The 23,809-nt window shown below is 37.8% G+C and overlaps 5 protein-coding genes across 5 annotated transcripts; 1 reads left to right on the plus strand and 4 right to left on the minus strand.

The window, feature by feature from the left end:
* Positions 1-1,104: 1,104 nt before the first annotated feature.
* On the minus strand, positions 1,105-3,676 carry MELLADRAFT_35211 (uncharacterized protein; the record flags this gene model as incomplete). The annotated part of the gene is made up of 9 exons (XM_007408802.1): positions 1,105-1,238; positions 1,332-1,521; positions 1,587-1,663; positions 1,743-1,817; positions 2,040-2,271; positions 2,345-2,412; positions 2,503-2,711; positions 2,798-2,969; positions 3,307-3,676. Coding segments are annotated over 9 exons (1,527 nt in total), but the record flags the coding sequence as incomplete, so codon positions are not given.
* Positions 3,677-4,914: 1,238 nt separating this feature from the next.
* Positions 4,915-7,136, minus strand: MELLADRAFT_85148 (uncharacterized protein; the record flags this gene model as incomplete). Its single annotated transcript, XM_007408801.1, has 5 exons — positions 4,915-5,362; positions 5,445-5,866; positions 5,941-6,531; positions 6,639-6,709; positions 6,785-7,136. The coding sequence occupies 5 exons, from the start codon at positions 7,134-7,136 to the stop codon at positions 4,915-4,917; spliced, it is 1,884 nt and encodes a 627-aa protein (XP_007408863.1).
* Positions 7,137-7,924: 788 nt separating this feature from the next.
* On the minus strand, positions 7,925-8,868 carry MELLADRAFT_105306 (uncharacterized protein; the record flags this gene model as incomplete). Its single annotated transcript, XM_007408800.1, has 4 exons — positions 7,925-8,241; positions 8,280-8,398; positions 8,488-8,656; positions 8,757-8,868. 4 exons carry the CDS (start codon positions 8,866-8,868, stop codon positions 7,925-7,927), a joined length of 717 nt encoding a protein of 238 aa, XP_007408862.1.
* A 4,499-nt stretch (positions 8,869-13,367) lies between these two features.
* Positions 13,368-13,769, minus strand: MELLADRAFT_105307 (uncharacterized protein; the record flags this gene model as incomplete). Its single annotated transcript, XM_007408799.1, has 2 exons — positions 13,368-13,474; positions 13,574-13,769. 2 exons carry the CDS (start codon positions 13,767-13,769, stop codon positions 13,368-13,370), a joined length of 303 nt encoding a protein of 100 aa, XP_007408861.1.
* A 4,263-nt stretch (positions 13,770-18,032) lies between these two features.
* Positions 18,033-18,636, plus strand: MELLADRAFT_85149 (uncharacterized protein; the record flags this gene model as incomplete). The annotated part of the gene is made up of 3 exons (XM_007408560.1): positions 18,033-18,342; positions 18,447-18,504; positions 18,609-18,636. The coding sequence occupies 3 exons, from the start codon at positions 18,033-18,035 to the stop codon at positions 18,634-18,636; spliced, it is 396 nt and encodes a 131-aa protein (XP_007408622.1).
* Positions 18,637-23,809: the final 5,173 nt, after the last annotated feature.

Consider the following 23,809-nt stretch of genomic DNA (forward strand, 5'->3'; position numbering starts at 1 on the left):
CCATCAATGTCATCATGACCAATCATTCAAAAACATTTTACAAAACTTGCCTCTTCATTGACTACTTTTTTGTTTTTTGTTTTTCACAATCCACATACATATAAGATTTCAATTCTATATATATATATATATATATATAATCATATAATAATTAATTATATAGAAACCAACAAAAAATCATTTGTTCTTTACAAAATTAAATTCATTCATTCCTACTCCTACTCCTACTCCTACTCCTACTCCTACTCCTACTCCTACTCCTACTCCTACTCCTACTCCCTCTCCTTCTTCTCTCTCTCTTTCTCTCAAAAAGAATCACCTTTCTTTCTATCTTAACCAAACCCAAACAAAAAAATCAAAAAACAACAAATTCAAACCAATTGAAAACCAAAAAAAATCAAACAAATCCTCTCAAATCCTATACTTTCCAATCATCAAAAAAATTAAAGTTTTTCATTCATTCAATTCATTATCACTCATCGAAGCATCCGAACTTTGATCATGTCCCCAAACCGCAAAAGTTTTAACTCCCACCATCTCCGTTTCTCTCATCCCCATCTTCTTTCCAAACCCATCATCATGACTTCTCGATGATGATCCATCCGGTCTATTCATCATCATCTCTCGTTTATTTTCCTTTACTTTCATCTTCACCTTCACATCACTTAATCTTCTAATCAAACCTTGTTGGTTTTGAATCACTTCTTTCAACCCTTTGGTTCCTCCACTCTTCAACATGAATTCGGCTTTGGATGATGATGATCCTGATGCTGATACTGTTGTTGATGTTGTTGAAGAACATGGATGATGATTGATTCTAGGATGTTGTGATTGGTTGGGTTGGGGTGATGTAGTAGTAGACGAGTTATTAGAAGTAATCTTACAAGCACTTTCAATCTCTGAATTCAAATCATCTATATCATACTCTTCTTCTTCCTCCTCCTCCTCTTCATCCTCTTCTTCTTCTTCCTCTGACTCCTCCACTTGCTCCTTTCCTTTTCCTTGAAGAACCACCTTCTTACTTCCAACAGGTTCCATCCCCTTCTTTCCTTTCTGAAGCCTACTCTTCTCTCCTCTCACCTCACCATCTTCTTCAACTACCACAAATGATTTTTGTCTTTCTCTTTCATTCCATTTCAAGGTTCTAGAAATCGCATGAAACCAATCTGTAGATTGATTATCAGCACAAACCGTCGGAAATGGATAAGCTGATGCGGTCACTTTAATATGATCTCCCTCTAAGACACACACACACCCCCAAAACAAATTATCCAAATATCAATCATTAGTTTAATCGTGTTGGTACCATAGGAATCCATGATCATACTCACGTCTTAATTCAATTCGACCTCTACCATCAAAAGAAGCCCAAGCAGTTGATCTCGAACTATAAGGTACACAGATCCTTAAATCTATACTTTCAGGTAACAACATCGGTCTAAAACTCAATGTATGAGGACAAATAGGTGTGATCAATAAGGCCGGAACTTCAGGATGAACCAATGATCCACCTGCCGATAACTGAATCAAACATTCATCAGGGATTCAACTTGAGAACAAAGAGAGAGAGAAAGAGGTGACTAAACTGAGTAAGCTGTTGAACCAGTAGGTGTGGAGACTGTTAAACCATCTGCTTGAACTGTCGTCATATGATGATCATCACCTACCAACCCAGAGCCACCGAGAATTTCAAATTAAAATATATAACATTTTAAAATTGAATGATAGATCAAAAGACTCACCAAATAATTCTAATAAGCTAACATAAGGACTAGGTCCACGATCCACCACAAGTTCATTAAGCACTTCAAAACTTTCTTCAGGTCTGGTACTAAAACACATGATCGGTTTATCCTTCTTTGTCTTCTTCTTCTTCTCTTTTTGATCTTCATCTTCATCTTCATTCTCATCTCCATTCAAATTCATATTCGAAATTTTTGAAATTCCTCTCTGACATCTTTCCATCCTTTCATCTCCATTCTCTAATGCTTCCCAACCATCTCTTCCAATCTTTTCCATCATGATTTGTCCTGTCTTACCACTCTTGATGGCTCTACGATTTTGATCATTGGCTCTATAAACTGTACATTTGAATCTCATTCTTAAATTCACTCGAACTCCATGTCTCATAGCTTGAGTTAAAACTGTAGGATAATGTGAATAATCAAAATTCGTTAAGAATCCTAATGATCCTAATGCGAATGGAATGATAGGAGGTACTACTTTTTGAAATAACCATGATGCAAATAAAACAGTCCCATCTCCACCGAGCTAATAAGAAACCCAAAATGATAATCAGTTCATGAACTCTAAACTTTCAAATTTGTTCAACAAGAACACTTACCGTGATGACAAAATCAAATAATTCAGGTGATTTATTACACATCTCAGCTGTCCAATACCTTAATTGACCTCCATCCTCTTCTGCAGTAAGATTCACATCTTCAGAAGAAGAAGTGGTTGAATTCGAAGATACCGAATTAGCTCTAGAAAACCTTTTACGAAATGGATGTCGAGATCTTAATGGATTAAAGAAATGAGGGTATTGAACTTTAATCGAATTTAAATCAAATCGTTTAGATCTTTTTAATTGTGAATCTACATAGACCACCAAAGGTTTTCGTTCAAGTTGAGTAGGTTCTGAATGATTAGGTGATACAGATCTAAACGGTTTGGCATCCATTAACCAGATCGCTAATTCTCGTGTGAGTCTGTTTGATCACACACACACACACGCACACACTAGGTATGAGTCTGTGTGATGGGCAATCAAAGAAAGAAAGAAAAGAGACTAAACTTGATCAAATGATTATCTCTAGCTTTAGTGATGATCAAGATTGATTGAACATGTCCCTTGATCCTAGCACGAGCAAGAGTTTTACTCATCTCTCTTACACTAGTGGCAGTTTGAGCAAGTTGACGAGTCAAGCTTTCATGCTCTTCCCCTTCTGTCAGTTCTCCTTCATCATCTTCATCGTCGTCGTCTTCATCATCATCATCGTCGTCGTCGTGGTCTGCTGTATGATTTGTTAACTCGAGACGATTGTGTGCGCGTGGAGTGTTAGGAGATAATAAAGAATGAGCAGATGGTGAGGGTAGTGGATGCTTGGGGGGGATTGGTTCCTCAAGTTTGATAGAAGGTACTGATACAGTATTTGAAGACGAAGAGAATGGTTTACTGAATCGTGAATCTTTTCGATGCGGTGAACGTGCTTGATGATTAGGCAGAGCTATTATTGAAGATATAGACGGTCAGAATAAGTATCCAAATCGAATCTACCAAGATTGCCAAAAAGAGAGACTCACAGAAATTGGAATCTAAATGAGAATGAACAAAGCAAGGACTAGGTAAACCAGCTTTTTCAGTCAAAGGTGACATTCTTCGATTGTGTTGATTGAGAGTAGTAGGTAAAGTAGAAGTAGAAGAATTGGTCGACACAGATGAGACTGAATTGGATCGATGATTGGGTCTATTCTTATTTTGATTTAAATTAGAGCTAGTCAGATGATAAGTAGGATTGAGATTACTAGAAGGATGTAGTAAACTGTTACTGATACTATTATGTCTAGTTTGACGGTAATTAGATTGATGATTGAAATGAGAATGAAGTTGAGCAGATGAAGAAGTTAATAGTGAAGTGGATTGAGTTGGATTGCGTTCATTAACATTTGACATGGATCTTCGACGGTTGGATTCAGGACCATTTTTGTCGGATTTACTAGAGGTGATGTCCATGGTGAATGATTGATCGTTTAAAGCCAAGTTGTGATCTTGATTGGTGAGTGGTGATAAACTAATTGTAGTGTTTGCAGATTCGATCAAGTTTAGATCAAGTTTGGTTGGTAATTTCTTTCTGATCAACCTACGACTTGATTTGATATGATGATGAACTTGATGGTCTTTTGATTGTAAGATCTGATTTGATGGAATCTCATGTTGAAGTGATGTTAGTTCTCCTTCTCGTCTGAATATAAGACCACGATGATCTGATTCTGAAGAATGTCGGTCGGTTTTAAAGCTCAAAAGTGAGAACTGAGATTATGTATTTATCATGACGGCAAAGTAAATATGTAAAAGATCCAAATGAGAATTCAATCGAAACTCATCCATCACACTTTACATACAATTCAACATGAATGGGGACTAACCTGTTGAGCTTCTATCTCAGCATTCTCTTTATCATCCAATCTTCCCATCATCATAAGCAAATCATCAACAAAAAAAAAACAAAAAAAACAATCTAGAACAAAAGAAGAATGAAAGTCCATGTTGGCTTTGGAAACTGACTCACTTTTTATAAGAGACTCTGACCAGATCCAAGATGAGTTTCACTAACTACGGTAATCTAAATCAAATCGACTTTCATCATCTTCATCATGATCTTAAACCTGAATTTAATCGATTCTCATCATCAAAGTTGATCTTGACAACCACCCCAAAGAAAGAAACAGAGTCACAGATCACGAAAGATACGAGTTCCTAAACACTCCTTGTAAGAAACTCAGAAAAGAAATCATCAAGCGGACCACTCGAAAACCGCGCTCGAAACCCATCATGAGATGACATGAATCAAGGCAAGAGTTGTGATGAGAAGGTAAACTGAAGTATGAAAATCGAATTTAATCAAAAGCTGCTTCTTGACCATTTGATGAAGTTCAATGGTTGAGAACAGTAGATAGCGCATATATCTACAATTGTGTATTTTAAAATTGGGAAACCCACTTCAAGTCGTGATGAATACGAACTGGATGAGTGATTCAGTTGATTGAACTGAAATGATCACATAAGCACTCCATCCAATTCAAGATGATTCAACTCATCATCTTAATCATCCAACTCTCACCAAAACTGAATCATCACTCTTACAAAGATTCCAAGTCAAGAGATCATCAATAGTATTTCAATTTGATTGATCAGATTTCAATCAACACCAAACAACAATGATTCTTAGCTTCCTTAATCTTTTTCCAACGACCCAACCTATGTTCTTGTCCAATCCCAACCCCAATGCCCAACTTTCCAACTTCTTCTTTCCCATTCCCATTGGTATCCTTTGATTTCTTAAAAACGAAATCTAAACTATTAATGATTCCAATTCCAATCGGAATAGATTTAATCAATTCAAACTTTCTAATCTCATGTTTTCCTTTACCTTTGATTAGTTTCCAAATCTTTAAATTTCCATCCCAAGAACCTGAACAAAACAAATCACTAAATGATAAACTTGAAATCGAAGTGATCCATCTTGCTTTAATAATCTTTTCTTGGGTAGATTGATTGATAATTTCTTCTTCGGTTCCATGTGCTAATGATTCTGTAAAGATTGCTTTCTTTTTATGTGTACTCCAAAGTGAGATCGAACTAAACAAACACACATTTCATCGAGAAGAATTTCTAATCAGTCTTAGGCTTGGGGAAAGAATTTCTTATCGGTTTCACTTACCCACTATCACCTCCACTTAAAAACATTGTTTCATCAATCATACAAACACAATCAATAGATCCTTCAACAAAACACCTAGACTGATCTTCGAGTTTCTTTTTCTTTTGTTGAACCAGATCCACTTCATCTTCATCCTCATCTTGATCTAATCCAGCTCCATCAATCAAATCTCTCAATTTACTATTTCCTCCACCACGAAAGACTAATTGAGATTCATCTAGAATCTTCCAATACCTACACGTTCGATCTCGTCCACCCGCTGAAACCAAGGTTTCTTGATTCAAGGATGAGATCGATTGGATTTGATCTTGGTGTCCAAACAGCGTTTCTGAATAAGTTAAACTGTCTAGATTATAGACTTTGATCATTCGATCGTATGAAGCTGTATAAAGTGTAGATGTACCTGATCTAAATGAAATAGACTAACAAAATTAGAATTCATTCATTAGCTTTCAAATCTCTCTGTCTCTCTTGTTTTTCGGAAAAAGACTCTTACAGAAATGATATCTTTATGACCTCGAATCCCAGCTTTCCATTTCCTAACTCCAAAAGCTCCATTCATATTTCCTTCATTATCTTTCAAATCAGTCAAATCCCAAACCCCTAATAACTTATCTTTACCAGCACTAGCCAAGAATTTCCCATCATCTGAAACATCAATCGTTAAAACTTCACCTAAATGTCCATCTTGATCTCCTACTTCAATCTTAGATAATGTCTTATGATGTTGAGAACTTTGTTTTTTCTTAAACTTTTCAATCTCGCTTTGTTTTTTAGGAAGATGTGGTTTCATTATACATCTTTTTTGGATCATTGGATTTGAACTGGTTGAATTTGTATTCCAAATCGAACTACTATCGTATTGAATGATTTGTCCTTGTTTATCGGCTACAAATAATCGGCTTCCATCTTTACTTAATTTTATACAGGTGATAGGTAACCTATGATGATTTCTTCCAGTTTTATATACTTCATATGATCCTGTTGTTGTGCTTGTGCTTGTTGATGATGATGAATCGGTGATCGGGTTTAATTTGTTGGATAATCTTTCTCCTAAAAAAGTATGAATCCTACCACTCGATTCTGCCTATGGATAATCATCCAAAAAAATAAATTAGTTAAAGTTGAGGGTTTTCGTGTTAAGGTTTGGATAGTTTGATTTCTTTCTTTTTTATAAAAGATGAATCTACTTACAATATCTTGTTGTAACCTAGAAGAAATAATTTCCTGATCAATTTCAGCAGCATCAAACGTTCCATCCTCACCTACCAAAAAAACAAAAAAAAACAAGAATCAACATCAATAGAAAAGATTAAGTTTATAAACCAAAAGAGTCTTACGAAGTTGTGATTGTTTAAGATCATTCAAATAATCTTGAGCTAATCTTAACCTTTTCTGAGCCGGTGTTTCATCAAACTCTTCTTCTTCTTCTTCTTCTATTCCATCATCATGATTTTGTTCAAAATCATCTGATGGGTTTCCTTCTGATTCTGATTCGATCACGTCATCTTCTATAACCTTTTTCCGTTTTTGCTTTGATTGATCTACGTTAAATGATGTGGATCGGTTTGGTTTTGAGCCGGGTTTGGGGTTCGGTTTGGTTGAGGTTTTCGGGTTGGGTTTCGATTGAGTTCTTCTGGGTCTTTTTCGTTTGTTGGGATCTGAATCTGATTGAAAGAATGGATCACCCATAATAATGAATCTTCAAATTTTGAGTTTTAAATATCAGTCTTGGAAATTGAATACGTGGTTTGGGTCTTGGTCTTGTGGTTAACTTTTTTTTCGTCAAGTTGATTTCTTAGAGTCTGAATTAATTTTGGTTAAGGCTGCCTTGTGGGTTTTACATAACTTTTTTCAGTTTGTACACATTTCAAAATTACATACAGCTGGACTTGAAAATTGAATGATCTGTGTATATGTCACATCTACATGTGTAATCCCATGTCTTAGCTCGTAATTAACCCATACTTTTTGTCTTTTTCCTTTGGACAAATCCTGAAAATTAGATTCATCAAAACCAGATGGGTTTGAATGAAATTTAAACCATACTTTATGTTTCAAATTGTTTGATAGAAATCAGGCATGTTTTTGGATGGATTCCGAGGCAGTCAAAAAGTTATTGGACCAGTAGGATCATCAAGTTTTTACACAAATTCTTCAGAAGCTTTGATTTGAGTACTTGATTACCAACTTTAACCAGATGATCTGTTGACAAACTGGCTTATATCAGAGCAAGACTTCCAGATGATAAATAGACAAAGATTCATAACATGAAAAGAAAAGAAAAGAAAGGTAGGTGAGAAGGAGACAAAGAGAATGAGCGTGAATGTGCTACTGGCACAATGTACTTTATTGGAATATACTATCCATGTCAGTTCACAGATGCGATTGTAAAATCTAGCCTATGCCTAGCTATAAAGTAAATAAAATGTACTGTGTTTAACCATAAATTAGACATAGTACCCCATTATTCAGATTTCTTAGGCATGCCTAGCCTGTTCAGCTTCTTTAAGCATCACCCCCAGCGCTCCTCGTAAGTTTGAATTCAAATCTTCATCATCTGATTGTGTTAAAGCAAACTCTAGGAACCTGAAAATCACATTCTTTTGATCGTTTGAGCGTTTTGAGGTTATCAAGAATTCTTCCATGATAGAGTCTAAGAGGTTTTCATCAGTTTCTTCAATTAAGATTGATAGATTGCTTTGAGACTTGCGAGTCTCTTCTGTTGAAATCATTTCGAGATAGAATGGCATGTCTGTTTTTTTGGTCACATTGGGATTGAAAGGTATGATCAGATCTGGATTCAAGAATTTCAATTTATTTATGATGACTTACGTTTTACCCAAAAGATTATCCCATCCACTTCGTCGGAAATCGATTCATCGTTCAGTGGATCGTAAATCCCATAATTCATTTGTCTTTGACTATCGCAAAGTTTCTCTAATGAATCGAAACTACAAAACCAAAAAGTTTTCAATCAATCAACTCTAAAAAAAACTCTACTGTTTAGCTTTGAGGAGATTCTTCATTTCAAGAGACTCACTCTTCATCTAATGATTTGATAGATGTAACCAGTTCTTGGGTGAGATCTTTGTATTCCTTACTCAATGAATTCTGGACCATCACTTCCATCTCGTCCAAGGCCATGAATGTGTCTTTGTACAACCAGATGATCTGAATTGCTTGAGACTCAAGAATTCCCTTAACAATACCTTTCACAGACATGTACAACCTCATATCTATCATTCAGAATCAGATGGTGTGAGTTTTGAGCGTTTTGATGGGCAAAGATCATAAGAATGGAGAACTGACGTGAACCCCATGCTTTATAGAGCTCTACCTGATCATCTTGACTCCACGTTTTCTCCAGTCGGATTCCATATTCTCCTAACTTTTCTTGTTCATCTCTTGTGAAGATATTCATGACCTTTTTAGGCTTACTATAAGACCCAGTGAAAATGAAACACGATTAACACCATACATAGAGAATAGTATGTCTGGATTCTAATTATCTCAACTTACTCTTCATGTTCAAGTAAACGAATACACCACGGGGCAACTTTGAACTGGGACCACGTGAAATGTAAGTTGGGTATGATCACGCCGAGTGGTTGTGTAGAGCAGGTGAAAGCAGCGTGAGTGCGGCTACGTGGCCCTCACCCAAGCTTCTCACCCATTCTACACATGAGCTTGCTGTGAGCAGCAAGCTCACATTATGCCAATGTGATGCACCAGCCTATCAGCGGGTGAGCTGATGCATGTGAGCTTGGCCTATCAGCCAGGTGCTCAGCATGTGAGCTGGGATGTTCAGCACAACCTCCCATCCATCAGCACACACTCAATCTTTTTGAAACAATACAAAAGGTACGAACTTAACCGGGTTTGAACCCAGGAACCGTACTCAGCCCGGCCCTGAGCCCCCCACACTCGGGTACTGGCCTTATATGTATAGATGACTTTAAAAAAATCAAAAATTGAGACATCAACCCTTTTCACCCGACTTCAACTAAAATTAAATAACTTCAACACCACTACACTCGACTCTTTAACAAAGTAAGTCCTTTTTTTCTCTTATCTTTTGCTTCTTTTCCTTGTAACTAATAACTCACCCACTAAAAGAAATCTTCTTTTGCTCTTATTCTAACTAGGATACTCGTGCTATCAGCTTGAATCAATCCCTTTTCCTGTGAGCCTGGTTTGTCTTCTAGTTTTCATTATTTGGTTTTTTAGAAAGTATTTTGAAGTATCTTCTTGTTTCTTTCCCGTTCATCCTGATAGCTTCTACTGATTGATTTCATTCTTCTCCCTCTTTTGGGTTGTTCTCAAAGTCACAGTTCAATTCGATCTCGATTCCCAATGTGTAAGTCATTTCTGTTTCCTTCTTTCATCTGTCTTCTCCTTCCTAATGGGTTTCACATACTAACTAATCTTCTATTCTTGTTGACTCATCTACCTCTTAGCTTCTTTACTCTAGACTCCTCTCAACCAAATGTTGATGTAATTCTTAAATTCGATTTTTCTAGTTGCAGGTATTTTTCTTTCTTTTTTCTTCTTCTAATTTTTCTCATCCACCAAACAACTTCCCATATTTTTTTCCTATGTAGTATCACTAGGTTTCTTAGCCTTCTTCCCACCCAAATCGATCCCTTTCCTTCTCACTCCAAGTAAGGTTCTTCTCTCTCTCTTATCAATCTTCCCTTCTTTCAGTCTAACAAGCGTTCACCACCTTTTATTTCTCCCCTTCTTTGATACCTTTTCACTTCTAAGTTGTTTTAAATTGACCTAATTATCCGCTGTTTAATACACCAACTGACATCAACTAGTAAGTCGTCCTAATTCTCTGTTGTTATTTTTTGGATTTCTTTGACTCATTCATTCATTTTAGTTGATTCTCTTAGCTGCTGATTCTAGCTTGGGTGTTAGTATATCCTGTTTTTCTTTTTCTTTTTTGATTTTTTTCTTCTCTTTGTTTTGTAATTGATCCGATTGTCAAATTTAAAATTTATGTAATATAACTAAGAAATCCTTCATAAAGAAATTGAATTAACTTGATGAGAACCCAGAAGACGCGCTAACTAAGTTATCCTTGACACGCTGCCCCTCATTTGTCTAGAACAGCCTGAACCCAGCATAAGTGTAAAGGAGAGATCTCGAGTATAAAAAGAGAGTTGTTGAGAGGTTTTGATTTCCACGCTGTTCATTGAGTGAGCCACCTCACCTTGTTATGATGTGAGATGACTCACAATATGACACGACTCACCCGCTCATCAGGTGAGTTATCATGTTGTAGCAAGGTGATCAGATTGGGTGAAGGCCAGACTGGCTGGCACATGTAACTCATGTCGGGTATGACAATGTAGACAGCACGTATTTCAATGGCAGAGTCAAATCTCACGTGAGTGTCACGTGCCATCAGCCCCGTGGTGTATGTTCTATCATCTTATCTTCATACCTGATAAGTAGACTTGGAAAAACATTTCCCCATACCTCTTTATCTAACTCTTGAAATATTCCTTGTTCTTTATGTAAAATAAAAAAAGTTTTTTGAAGAATTGGTGTGGTCATCAAATCAGAAATTTCAAATACGAATCCCCAAAAATTCTTAATAGTTCTTGATGGATTTGTCTTTAAAATTTCTTGAATGTATTCTGGCCAAGATTCTATGTTGGATTGTAACATTTTATTCATTAGCTTTAGGGATTCTAGACCATGAGTATCTGTATTTCGGTTTGATTAGTTACATTATCTGGTATGGTTTTGACTTTTTGGAAATATGACGTACTAGGTGGAAGCTCAGTTGAAGGAGGACAGAGGAAGAAGGGCGCAGAATTCTTCCTATGGTCTAGGGGTAAATCTAGATACTTTATAAGATGATCCTTTGAGCTTGGTTGAGTTGAGCCAGGTGAGATATACCAATCTTTATGATACTCTTTTGTGTATACATTTACGAATGATATCCCAATTATGCCACAGATTTTGTCTCGTTAGTTAAAGTGGTCCTGAATCTTGAGAAGACAGATACTTACCTACGGCAACCAAACCTGGGTCCTCTCCAAAGTCAAACGGGTTAACGGCAGATGCGGGGGTAAGAAGATACCACCATTGTAACATGATATGTGTACAAGTCAGAATCAGTCTATTCGATCCTTTCATGGTTACTTAATAAACGTTGAAATATATTTCAAGAATTGTTGGTAAGTTGGAAAATCACTTCAATAATCATATGTATGCAAAAAATGGAATGAAAGCCTCCGATATCAAGAGATGGCAAGCTTTTCATAATTTCCTTGGCAGCTGAGCCTGCGAGCCAAAGACTGCGAAGACACAGCCAAAAGATTGTATGAAAATTACAACTTCTGAAGTCACACATTTCACCCAGGACCAAATTCTGCGCTTGCGAAGGTTGGCTTCATCTTGCACAGCTTTTGCACTATGCACACGCCGATGAATCAGAAAACTACGCATGCGAGGTCAGAACTTCGTTGAACCTTTGAGCACAAGTTTTGGTGGCAAGTCAAGCTAATGTTAAGCTGTCTATGATTCTAGCTTGCCTTTAAAAGATTCTGATAGTGTTTGAACGGGTGAAATGGTACAAACACATACCAGATCTCGATTTATTGTTGTCTATTCTACACAGAGCAAGGGCTATAATCAGATGAAAGAGCAAGTAGTGATTTTTACGAAAGCATTCAACATGGTTTCGATTTTTCTTTATTGTTTTTAACATCATAATCTTCAAAAACCCGTCATAAACATCAAATTAAGGGTATAATTTGTAAAAAAAAATTGCTTTTGGCCTCATAGTTTTCAAAAGCCTGTCATAGCCATCATGGAGGCATACTTTTCTAGCCCACTTCATTGTCAACATAAGTTATACAAGCTAGTCACAAATATCAACAAGTCAGAGTGATCAAGCACTTGAGTCCTCTTGACTTCTGTCATTTTGCTTCCTATGAATGTAGGCTCTTAAGATTTCAAACAAATAATGTGAAGATATCCAAATTTTCCACAAAGTATTGTAGGCTAATCAAAATAAATCTTGAGGGGTTTCTTTAAATTCACTGGTCAAAAAATGGCAAACTGTCTTTCATTTGTTGGGCTTGTCCTGCTAGATCGGCCATGAAAATTTCATCCATGCAGAAAACATTACAACTCCAATAACCATACCAAGAACCTCGCCTTATGGCAGGCTGAGGAGCAGGCGGCTGTACTTGTGGAATTTCCCGGGAACAAGCCTTTTCTTTCCAGTTCAGACCCTCAAGCAGGTCAGAATGACAAAGATCCAGTCAGCCTTGTTGATCTAGGGTTAGATACAGTCTTAGCAAAAATATTGGTCATTTTGAGACATCAGTGTTCAGAGTATAACGTGTAGGTTACAAACTAATTGATATAAGCCTTCGAACCTTTACTTGAGACGGTTGATACTGCATGAAATAGGAATTGAAGCAGGAGGCATCTTAAAAGACTGCGATTAAATGAGGAGCGATTCAAGGTCTTTGAACGCCACAAGCGAGACTGAATGCTATCAGGCACTTGGAGTCAACCAATTGGGAGCTTTGAAAGTTCATCAACTGGATAATTTCTTTGCAAACATTCTCATACTGAGTTAGAGGTAAACCATCGATTTAAGTAGGTAAATAAGTACATATGCATCAATGAAAACGATGTGTTTGGAATAATAAATTATCGATTCTCCATATAAGACATAATTCACGGCACAAACGAAATACCTACAAAAGTTTTCACAATGATGTGAATAAAAGATTGATGAATGTGAGAAGTAGATTGGAAGATATCGGTTGAATCTTACCAAGACATCACGTTGATTCATCGGTTATGATCGATATCTTTAATCCGTTTACGTTCGATTGAAGCTGCACTGATTCGATGTCCACTAGCCAACATGATCGCCTGTTTTTTGGCTTAGGCTTTATATCCTACTTGAAATAAGTTGGTCACTTCTCTAAATACTGAGAATTGGCATATGAAGACCAAGACGATGAGATAGACGTGTCCCATGGCTATTGGACCTATCAAGTTTCATAAAGATCTTCACGTATCAGTATTATATTAACCATTTTCAAAAAACCAAACGAGGCGTATAGTTTGATTGATGGGTACTCACCTACAAAGATTCCTACCATGACTAGACTTCATAATTACTCGAGTCAAGACTGCTTGCCATTTCTTTGTGGGATTATGATCGGCTCTATATTGTGCGACATTTGCTACACCTGTTGGTGTGGCCAAGAGAGATGACTCGGATGTTTTTTGACGTTTATGAGAGAGATTTTGTTCAGGTTGCATCGTACTTGGCATTGCCATCGTAAGAGTTTTGGGAGTCTCTTCCGAGTTTGGATCATAGATTTGATTCCATTTTTCAGCTTGATCAATTACCAGAGTCGAATCTCGTTCTGATTGATGTGCTTTTAAATCTTCTGGACCTTCTCCTGCTCTTGAAGGCGCACTTTCTTCGTAATCGTCTTCTTCATCATCTAGATCGGTACTACTTGAAGAACTAGATAAACTATATTGACCATACTCACTGAGCTAGAGCTCGTAAGGCTTTGAATTTCTGGTGGTGGGAATGGAGGTGGAGGTGATGGTGTTCGAAGTGGTTCGACTGGTTCGGATTTTGGATCTTCATGAAGTGATTCGATTGTTTTGTAGGAGGGGGTGAAATTTCAGAAATCGTGGGGGTAAGGATAGTTCTACCTGATCGAAGTGTTGTACCATTGATTAAAGTCACAAGAGAAGTTGAAAGTTCAGTTGGACCAGATAAAGTAGAAGTACCAGCCGATTTACGAGCTCGATCACGAGCAGGGTTGTTTGGCGCGTCCCTTTTTATTGGAAGTTGAGATGGCAGTAGGTGTTTGATGTGATGGAATGATCGGAGTGGTTTGTGAATCAGTTTCTGAATCTGATTCGATTGATTCGACTGCCACTAAGCTCCCCATGAAAGAGATTGGGTCAGTATATTATGGGACGATGAGTTGAACGAGGATATCGACTTACAAGCTTGAAATGAACCACCAGTTGAGAAACCAGGTTTGAGTGAATTGGTGGTTTGATTTGATTTTGGCATCTTACTTGATTGATTGGTTGGTTGATGAAGTGCTATGTAGTCTACTGAATGATAATCTGCTGAGCTGGTATTTCTTTTGAATGGTCATCAAAAGCTTTAAGTACTACTTACTTAAACAAACATTCAAATTTTAACATTCATCTGGATCCATTCACCCTTTTGGTATTTTAGATTCAGGATTACTTCTCAAGTTTAACGAACCCCTTATTACATCTCTTATAAACAATCCATATCATCTCAAGTAGCCTCAATCCATGCAGTTTTAATAACAAAACAAATCATTACCCATCTTCAATGACGTATGTCTAACGCATCCCAAGAGAAGATGGAAGGATTTCAATAAAGAGCTGTGAGGTTCAGCTTAAGGCTATCAATCAACTTTTGATTCATTCGTACTACTCTTGATCGCATATTGGATTGTTTCCGTGTGATAAATCATAACTACGCCTGAATACGCATCAATAAGAAGAAAGCTCCGAGATAATAGCAAACAGAATTTGGACTCCGTGTGATCGGAAATCTGGGCGGAAAATCCTTTACTTCCTCTTAGACTCGTGTATACCTTGTCGATGAGAGAGGGCAACAAACAAATCATTGTCCTACTCATCTAGCGTAGGGCTCTTCAATCATCTGTGAATCGGATATAATGCAGATATCTCGGAGAACGAGAGACTCAGTGCGAGATATTCCAGTCGAAACTCACAAACCAGCCACTTCAAACCGAACAATTCCTTACAAGCAATGATCACTAGGATTGTTAATCCCACGAGACTTATACTTCTTTGATGCATAACTGAGCTGTGCTAAAATACAATATATGACCATTCCGGATCAAGGCAGATCTTGAAGCTTTGAAATATCTTGCCTTCTTTTTGGAGTTCTTGAGATGAGAAGATCACAGTGATCTCAATTATCATGACTCGACGTGAGTCTGATCAACAAAAGTCAATTTTTGTTACTAGACTCGCTGAGCTGCCTGTAGAAATCATACGACTTCATCAACATCGTATTCAGTACACTGAAGAGTGCTCTATAAGTGCATATTCCTTTAAGTGCATGAGAAAACCACCCGCCAAACTGTATGTAATTAGAGGGAGTTGACTGTACCGGACTGGACTCTGAGATCAAATCGATACATTGAAATTGACTAGCTTTGAGGATATAAACGCTTATTTACACCACCAAAACTGCCACAAGAAACTCCCACTCAGAAACTCAAAAGATCCCATGATGTTTAAGACATACACAATTTAGAACTTCCTCCTCCAGTCTCAGTTTGGAAGTTTGGTATAAATACAAAATACAGGACTGGACTCTGAGATCAAATCGATCCATTGCAGTTGATTAGCTTTGAGCATATAAACAGATTTTGCACCACCAGAAATGCCACAAGAAACTCCGACTCAGAACCTCAGAAGATCCCACAAATCGTAAATTTCTCCAAAAATAATGGGAAACTCTTTTAAGACATAAATGTTTTTCCCAGTTTTTGTTCAATGTAGACCTTCAAACTAAGACTAAGGTTTTAAAACTTTACCATCTTGTTCTCCAAAAGGCAATATCAGACTACTAAAGCCAAGAAGTTTGAAAAGAAAGTCTTAAGTTGTCAAGAAAGGCTTTGAGTTTATTTCTTGTCGAGTAATTTTACAGATCTGATGAATAACATCTCGTGTCAGAAAAAATCATCTAAAATAATCAATTGGTATATGAAGACTCGCTACGTGACAGAAACCCAGGGGAAAAATCTAATGTTCAGGACCTCTGAATCTTTTCCAGTGCTTATAGATAAGATTATCTCTTATGGGTTCCTGATGGGGTGAAGATACGACACAGTTGTACCTTGAACAAATATCTCCGGGTATTCCTACCTAGCTGTTTAGTGTTACGATGGAACGCTCCGTTATGAAAAGCATATGACAACTCCAATCAATAATGGAAAGCTTCTCTGGCTGAGAAGAGGGGATAGTGAATGTAGCGAATTTAATCGTGTTGTGAAAGTTAACTTGGATATGAACTTTATATATATATATATATAAGCAAATTCCCTCCTGCCTCCGCACCTGTTGTTTTTGTAATGTGGTCTTGAATGATAAGTCTGACCGATAATCATATACAAACCAATTGTAAAGAATAAGTTTCAGTTGAAGCAAGGGCTATTATTTTTATACTTTAATGAATGACTCCTTGCCCCTTTCAATCCCAACTACTTGTTACCATGGAATACTTGAGGGCCAGCCATCTGACCAAGTCGGCAGATCCAAGAGCGACACATGCACAGTTCCTCACCTATATGGTTGATTTTTCATCATTTGTTTTATCAAAAAAACAGAGAGAGTTATAGTGATCAAGCATTGCGGATCCCGGATGTATACCATTTACTGCTGAGATGCTTAAGCTTTGCTGGAGTAAAAGGTATGGTGCTTTTGGCGTAATCTTCGGATTTTGAACTATTCAGTGAATCTCCTTGTGGATATGAAGCTGAATGAAGCGCGATCTACGATATGAAAGAGGAGCATTGAAAAATGAGAAGCAAAATAGATTTTTAGCCTAGCTACCTGACATTTATTCAGCTCTTTGAGAAATCAATGAAAAGCTATCGGACCTGTGAGAATCGGAGATGATTTTGATGATCGGAACACGAGTTGAGTTTGAAGATTGAGAGAGAAATATCTCTTTGCATGTCTTCCCTTGAAAGATTCACCAGAAAAAAGGTCCCAGCTGCAGATAGAGGCAGGTAGTACTAGAACGCTCGGTCAATCGTCATGGGAGTATTATGAAAGCTCCACGATCCAAATTAGTGAATGGACACGTTAGTTAAATAATCCATTCGGTCTTGAGGGAAGCGTGTTTTTCAACCTTGGAACTCAAAGAGTTTGAATTATCAAAATTCATGCATAGAGTGGATTGACGCCAGCTGGAGGTGGGTATCAACAATTGAGGTAGAGAAGGGGCAACTATATCACCTTTATCACATTATTATCTTTCTATCCGACACAGACTGATCAGCTCGCGTCAATCAGTACATATGTATTTCTTTGCGTGTATATAAGCTTTATGATCCAAACAAAAATAATGACTCACGTGACGCGTGTTGAAGCTGATCCGGCAACTCAGTATCTGAGCCATATAAATACCGCTCATCTTTCAGAGCGATCCGAATTTCACTTCATCATCCGTACCACGAGCTTCCGATTCCATTCCTCCAATCCCCCTTTCACTTTTCTTTACCTTTCACTTCCAATCTCACTTAACAAACTTCTCCGATTTCAAAAATGTCTCTTCCCCAGTTTAAAAAGATTTCCTTTCGTGATAGTCTTCTCGCTTTTCCATTCTATTTGGTCGTTGCCTTCTGTCTTCACGCCGCCTTATTAAACTTTGGTCATCTCGAACTTCATCCGGTCACCAACTTCTTCACCGTCTTTGTCTTCGACATTATCTTTACCACCTTCACCTTTCCTCTCTTCTACTTTCTCTACTCTTCCTTCATCGATTTCTTATCCTGGATGATGGATCGTCGCTCTCGTAACCAAGATCTCGACATTCCTCTCCATCGATTTTATCCTGCCATCTCTCCACCTATCGCTTGTTTATGGGCTCCTTTGATTAACGTTACTCGTCCTACTGAACCTCCTTTGACCAACTTACCACCACCTTTTCCCATGCAGGACCCCGACTTTCTTCGTACTATCTATGAGCCTCGTCTTAGAGAATATGTACCCCCGATTCAATTATTCGAGGTCTCTGAATCATCTGAAGTCGAAGTATCGAGGCCCTTTGTTCTATTCGACCTCTCAGACACTACCTCTTCACCATGTATGTCTCCTTCTCCTTCTCCTTCTCCTTCTCCTTGTCTTTCCCTTCCTCTTCTCATTTGATCATTTACTGATTTGTTTGATTTTGCTCGATTTCAATCACAGCTCAATTTTGTGCGGTGAATGTAGATGAAAACATTTTGGGCTTTGTTCTCTTCACCATGTATGTCTCCTTCTCCTTCTCCTTCTCCTTCTCCTTGTCTTTCCCTTCCTCTTCTCATTTGATCATTTACTGATTTGTTTGATTTTGCTCGATTTCAATCACAGCTCAATTTTGTGCGGTGAATGTAGATGAAAACATTTTGGGCTTTGTTCCATTGAATTGAGGTGAGCACTTCTTTCCTTTCATTCTTATGAGTTGTGTACTGATTTCTTTCCATTTCTTCATCATGTATAGTTTGATCTTGACTATTTCACATCCTCTCATTTTCTCTATTCCTCCATGTCTATGATCTTTGGACATGAGAATTAGCGGATCCTTCCGTCTTTGCTCGTTCACTTATGGAAGAGCAAGATGACTACGCCGTAGGTCCTGGTGGTGAAGGAATGCACCAGGATGATAAAAATTGTAATCAATTTCTCTCTAGATGAATATCTTGTTCAAACTGCCTTATCAACTTCTTCACGTACAATCCTTGTCTTTATCATTTTTTGTAAAACAGTTTTTATCTTCTCTCAACTGTCAATCGTTTCTGAAAAAAATATACATGTATTGGTTTTTTGTTATTCATTTTGGGTCTGCTTTATTGATAACTCGTTATTGTTTGTTACTAAACTCCTAAAACGTGCCCAGTTGACCCGGTTTCCAAAATGATGAGAGCCTCAGTGAACCTTGATGTAAGTTAGACTCGCTCTGAGATTTGAGAGAAATATCTTTGTGTGACAAGATCTGATGTCAATCGTTGCAAAAGTTCCTCAACCCACTGAAACAAATACCCTATCTACAAGTGTCTTTGGGAATCAGAAGATTTGAAGATATTCACTGTGCGTAGCTAGAGTATCATACCCTCGAGAAAGCGTTTTTATCTTGTGGAAAGTAAACTCCTGCCACTGGAGCTACACCAAAGTTGTATCTTGCCCTGATTGCAGGGTCCTCGATTCAACTTTTCAAATGAAATGATATTTGACTTTTCATAGTCTTTTTTCCGTTCAATTGAGGAGAGCACTTCCAACTGAAATCACTCCTGCCTCAGGGATAATCATCATGTATTGCTCAAGTATTCCTCAAACAGAGGAAGACTGGCAAACTGTTTGCATATATAGATACTGCTAGAGTATCAGACACACCAGAAAGGCTCTTTATCTTCCTTGCAAGAAGCCAAAAGTTAGCTACCGGAGTCCAGATATACTGAATTCAACTCTTCATCTGATCACACATTTCCCAAGGCGGCAAATAAGATGGTTTTTGATGATGATATCAGACTAAAATATTGGTTGCTTTGAGAGACCAGTGTTCGGAGTATAACGTGTATGTTACAAACTGAGTGATATATGTCTTCGAACCAATTGATACTGCACGAAACAGAAATTGAAGCAGGAGACATCTCAAAAGACTTTGATAAGTAACTGAAGGGCGATTCAAAATCTTTGAACGCCAGAAGCAAGACTGAATGCTATCAGGCACTTGGAGTCAATCAACTGGGAGCTTTGAAAGTTCATCAACTAGATGATTTCTTTACAAACATTCTCTTCCTGAGCAAGAGGTAAACCATCAATTTGAATAGACTAGAGAACATGTGGGCATGCCCGCCACGGTGAAATGTGACAACAAGCCAGTAAACAACCGCACCTTGTTTCCCTGCTCTTGAAAGTACTGGTGACTGTTTTTACAATAAGTTCTGGAAAGCCCAGATCCAAAAGAACTAAGAAGCCTCATTTAACTATTTGCATCTCCAACTCAACATATGTATGTATGTATTTTTAGCTTCCCAGGAGAGACCATAACAAGGCGTAACTTCACAAGACATGTTCAAGACCATAGCTCACATAGTTTAAGCTCCATTCTCAACCCCAACACCCTTCAACCAAGCAATTTACTATTTCAATCATCTCTTGCCCCACACCCAGCAACATTGTACTATTTTGATTTTTGCTTGGCCCATGTTTTGCAATAAAACTACAACAAGTTGTCTATAACAATTTTACACCAAGTGTGCATTACCCAACTGTGTTAACTAACACTGCAAAAATAATGTGTTTTTCCATGGCGAAAAATGATTGATTCTAGCATTTAAAATGCCTTGCTTGATATTGGCCCAAAAAATCTGAAAAAATCTGGTAAGGCAAAATGTGCTATTTTCTTCCAGTTGAGAGATTTTGGTCATTGTAAAAAAATTCTAGCACTCAGTTTGGTGATGTTCAAAATTTTTGTGGAACAACACATAAATATGCGGCACCAAAGCACTGAATTCACCCTTCAATATTGCCAAGAAAAATCTGAAAAAAAAATTACAAGTGGAGGACAATATCCCCTTTGTTGAACGTTTTTTTCAGAATTTTTCTGGCTCAGTATGCAAGTCATCACATGCGTGTAATTTTAGGTACTTAAACGCTACTGCCATATGTACAAGGCTCCAAAACCACCAAAAAAAATTTTTGTAGCACACCAAAGGATGCAAGATCATCTGTACATGGTTTGGAGACAGTGTGTGGAATTTTGATGCCCCTGTGAACCAAAATGCATTTGAACTTTATTTGGCAGACTTTTAATGTTCTAACCTGCATGTATCCAAGACAAAGGCATCAAAAAATCCAAAAAAAACACCACACATCACAAAGGGGATTTCTGATCTCTCCTGATTTTTCCGGATTTTTTGGACTTCTTTGAGAGGGAAAAAGCTGGTAAAAACATTAAAAATTGCTTGCTGGGTTCATGCCAAGTATGAGGCTTTAAGCAACCCCAAAAAAACGTTGCAGGACAAAGAGCGTTGTATCTCTCTCCAGATCTTTTTCCAAGCGTTTTGGGCCACAACTGGGCCCACAATTCCAGGTACAATTTTTTGTCAATCATTTTTCCAAAAATGCAATCATTTTTCGCTGGGGAGAAACACATTATTTTCACAGTGTAACTGGACCAAATTAGGGAAACTTTCATACCCAGCTTGTAGGTCAGTGAAGAAAGTGATAACCTCCGCCCAATCATTTTCTTCCATGTTTTCCATTATCAAACGCTTCAGTGACTTAGTATAGTTAGGCTCCTGGGAGGTGACATCCACCGAGTTCACAAATTCCCGCAATCCTGTCACCACCAAGCTTAGAAAACGGATTGAATCAGCTTGCCTGAAAGGACACGGAAGTGGAACCTGACAAAAGCAGCCATAGAGAGACACTCACCTACGCAAATTGTCACCATTGGCCAAGTTGTGGTCATTATCTGCCAAATACATTCCATTCAAATTGCAAGGCATACGATGTTCATGTGGCTTAGTCTTTAGGTGATGAGTTTGGCATGACTGAGGTCCTATAATTTTACTTTTCACTTCCTCAATACCACTTAATCCATGGTCTTTGCTTTGTGATGTTGATAAGTAGTCTCTTATTTGTCCACTTTGACAACACTCAACTACCAGTAACTTTTTTATATTCATAGTACCAGTAGGACAACTCCCCGCGTAATGCAACAAAGACAGGAATCCGCTAAATCATGCACCATGTATCTACAGTTGCAACCCCAGACCCTATCACATAACTTCAGCTTGGAATTGACTGGTCTATGGATTGTTCTACCCGCATTATAATTGGTCTTACATTACCTCCTCTCTGAACAAAGTGGTGACGGGTTGCATTGTAAATCCCACCCCTGCGACATATACAAAAGTGAACCTCAGTGACATGTAGCTTCCTCTGAACCCAAACCATTTTCAGTAGTTGACTTGCAGGTGATATGAATAATTTTTGAAAATTTAAAGTATTTCGAGATGAGAACAAATTTGAGACAGTTGTGTGTGGGAATATTTTGGTTCCAAGGAACAGAAGACTTGCTTTATTCACCTTCTTATAAGGGAGCAACACTGACTCACTTTTGGTCCTAAAATGATTGAAAAGTTGAGTTCTAAAGCCCAATGAAATTTTGAATCTCCGGCCACTATTGTTGTTCCATGCCTGGTGTATTGTATGATATTAATGTTATTACACAAAAGATTTCTTAAGTCTTGCCTGGCACTCCAATAACGTCAACACGGCATCAATGACTCACAATGCTACACTTCCTTTATAGTATCTGAGCCCCTGTCCCATGCATTGTTGATCTACACAATTCAAATGTGTTGCTTTTGTCTTGTGTATCAAAAAGCAAGTTACCTTGTTGTCTTTCCTTTGACAAGTCTTGTCCCACTTCACATAATCATACTCCAACTCCTGGTAATTGACGTAAAGTTATGACCTTTCCTTTTATCCAAATTCCAAGCAAAAGAGCAATCAATCCTACAGATTGGCCCATCATATGATATCGGAAGACAATTGAAAAATAGGGGTTTTGTAAATTCAAAAGAAGGCAAAAGTTGGTCGAGAAAGGGTAAGAAGTTAGAAGTTGTGCAGGTCAATGGGCTGGTACGAGAAGTTCAACATTTTCAAGTTGAAAGTTCTAGATCAAGGGATGTTGGTAATTTGATGTGTTTGATGGCATTGGAGTAGGGTCTTTTATACCAAAAAGTAGGGCCGATTTGAGGAAGGATTGATTTAAGATTTACACTTCTATGGCCAAAAGTCACAAGGCCGAGACGGTGTTAAGGTACAATGCAAACAATGCAGAGACTATTAGGGTGTGATGCAAAAGCGGTAACAGCAGCACAAGAAGGAAAGTAAAAAGTCCAAAGAGAGGTACTACAAAGCAAACCAATGATGGATAAAACAATGGTGACAAAGTATTATGATGATGGTTCGCAGCCCAGTCAAAAGAAAAGGGACAATGAAAGACATGAGAGAAGGCCAAGAACAAAGAAAAGCAGGATTGATGAAAAGCACCACCAGGAATGCGGGGGGATTGCCCGAGTGGGTACCGGAACTCATGCGGGTGGTCCTTCTTTTTGATATTTAGATAAAGTAAGCATAAGCTGAGGTACAAAAATAAATTTGAATCAACCTCTGAAAGATGAAAAGCTTTCCATGATGATCTCTTCATTCTTGATTGACTGTTTCTTCCAAGCCAAATCCTGGCTGGGTTGGGTATGATGTTTTTTTACTTTCCAAAGTCGATTTGAGAAAACCAGCCAGTGAAAAGAACTTCTTGAGGGAAGTGTGTGTACTGTTGATAGTAACAAGCTTCACAGACCAATTCCGCTTGTTGTTCTTGCTGAACAGTAAGCTGGTGGTGCATCTTCAACTTTCCAAAAACACAGGATAGGTTCTTTAGATAATGAGAGTATAATCATTTAAGGTGTCATTGCTCAGAGGCTTTAGCGTTAATTCAATTTTAACAGGTGTACATCTCCAGAACTTTCTAACCATTCTTCACCTCCTTGTTCATCAAA

This window comes from Melampsora larici-populina, assembly GCF_000204055.1.
Source record: "Melampsora larici-populina 98AG31 unplaced genomic scaffold MELLAscaffold_13, whole genome shotgun sequence".
Taxonomy (NCBI): domain Eukaryota; kingdom Fungi; phylum Basidiomycota; class Pucciniomycetes; order Pucciniales; family Melampsoraceae; genus Melampsora; species Melampsora laricis-populina.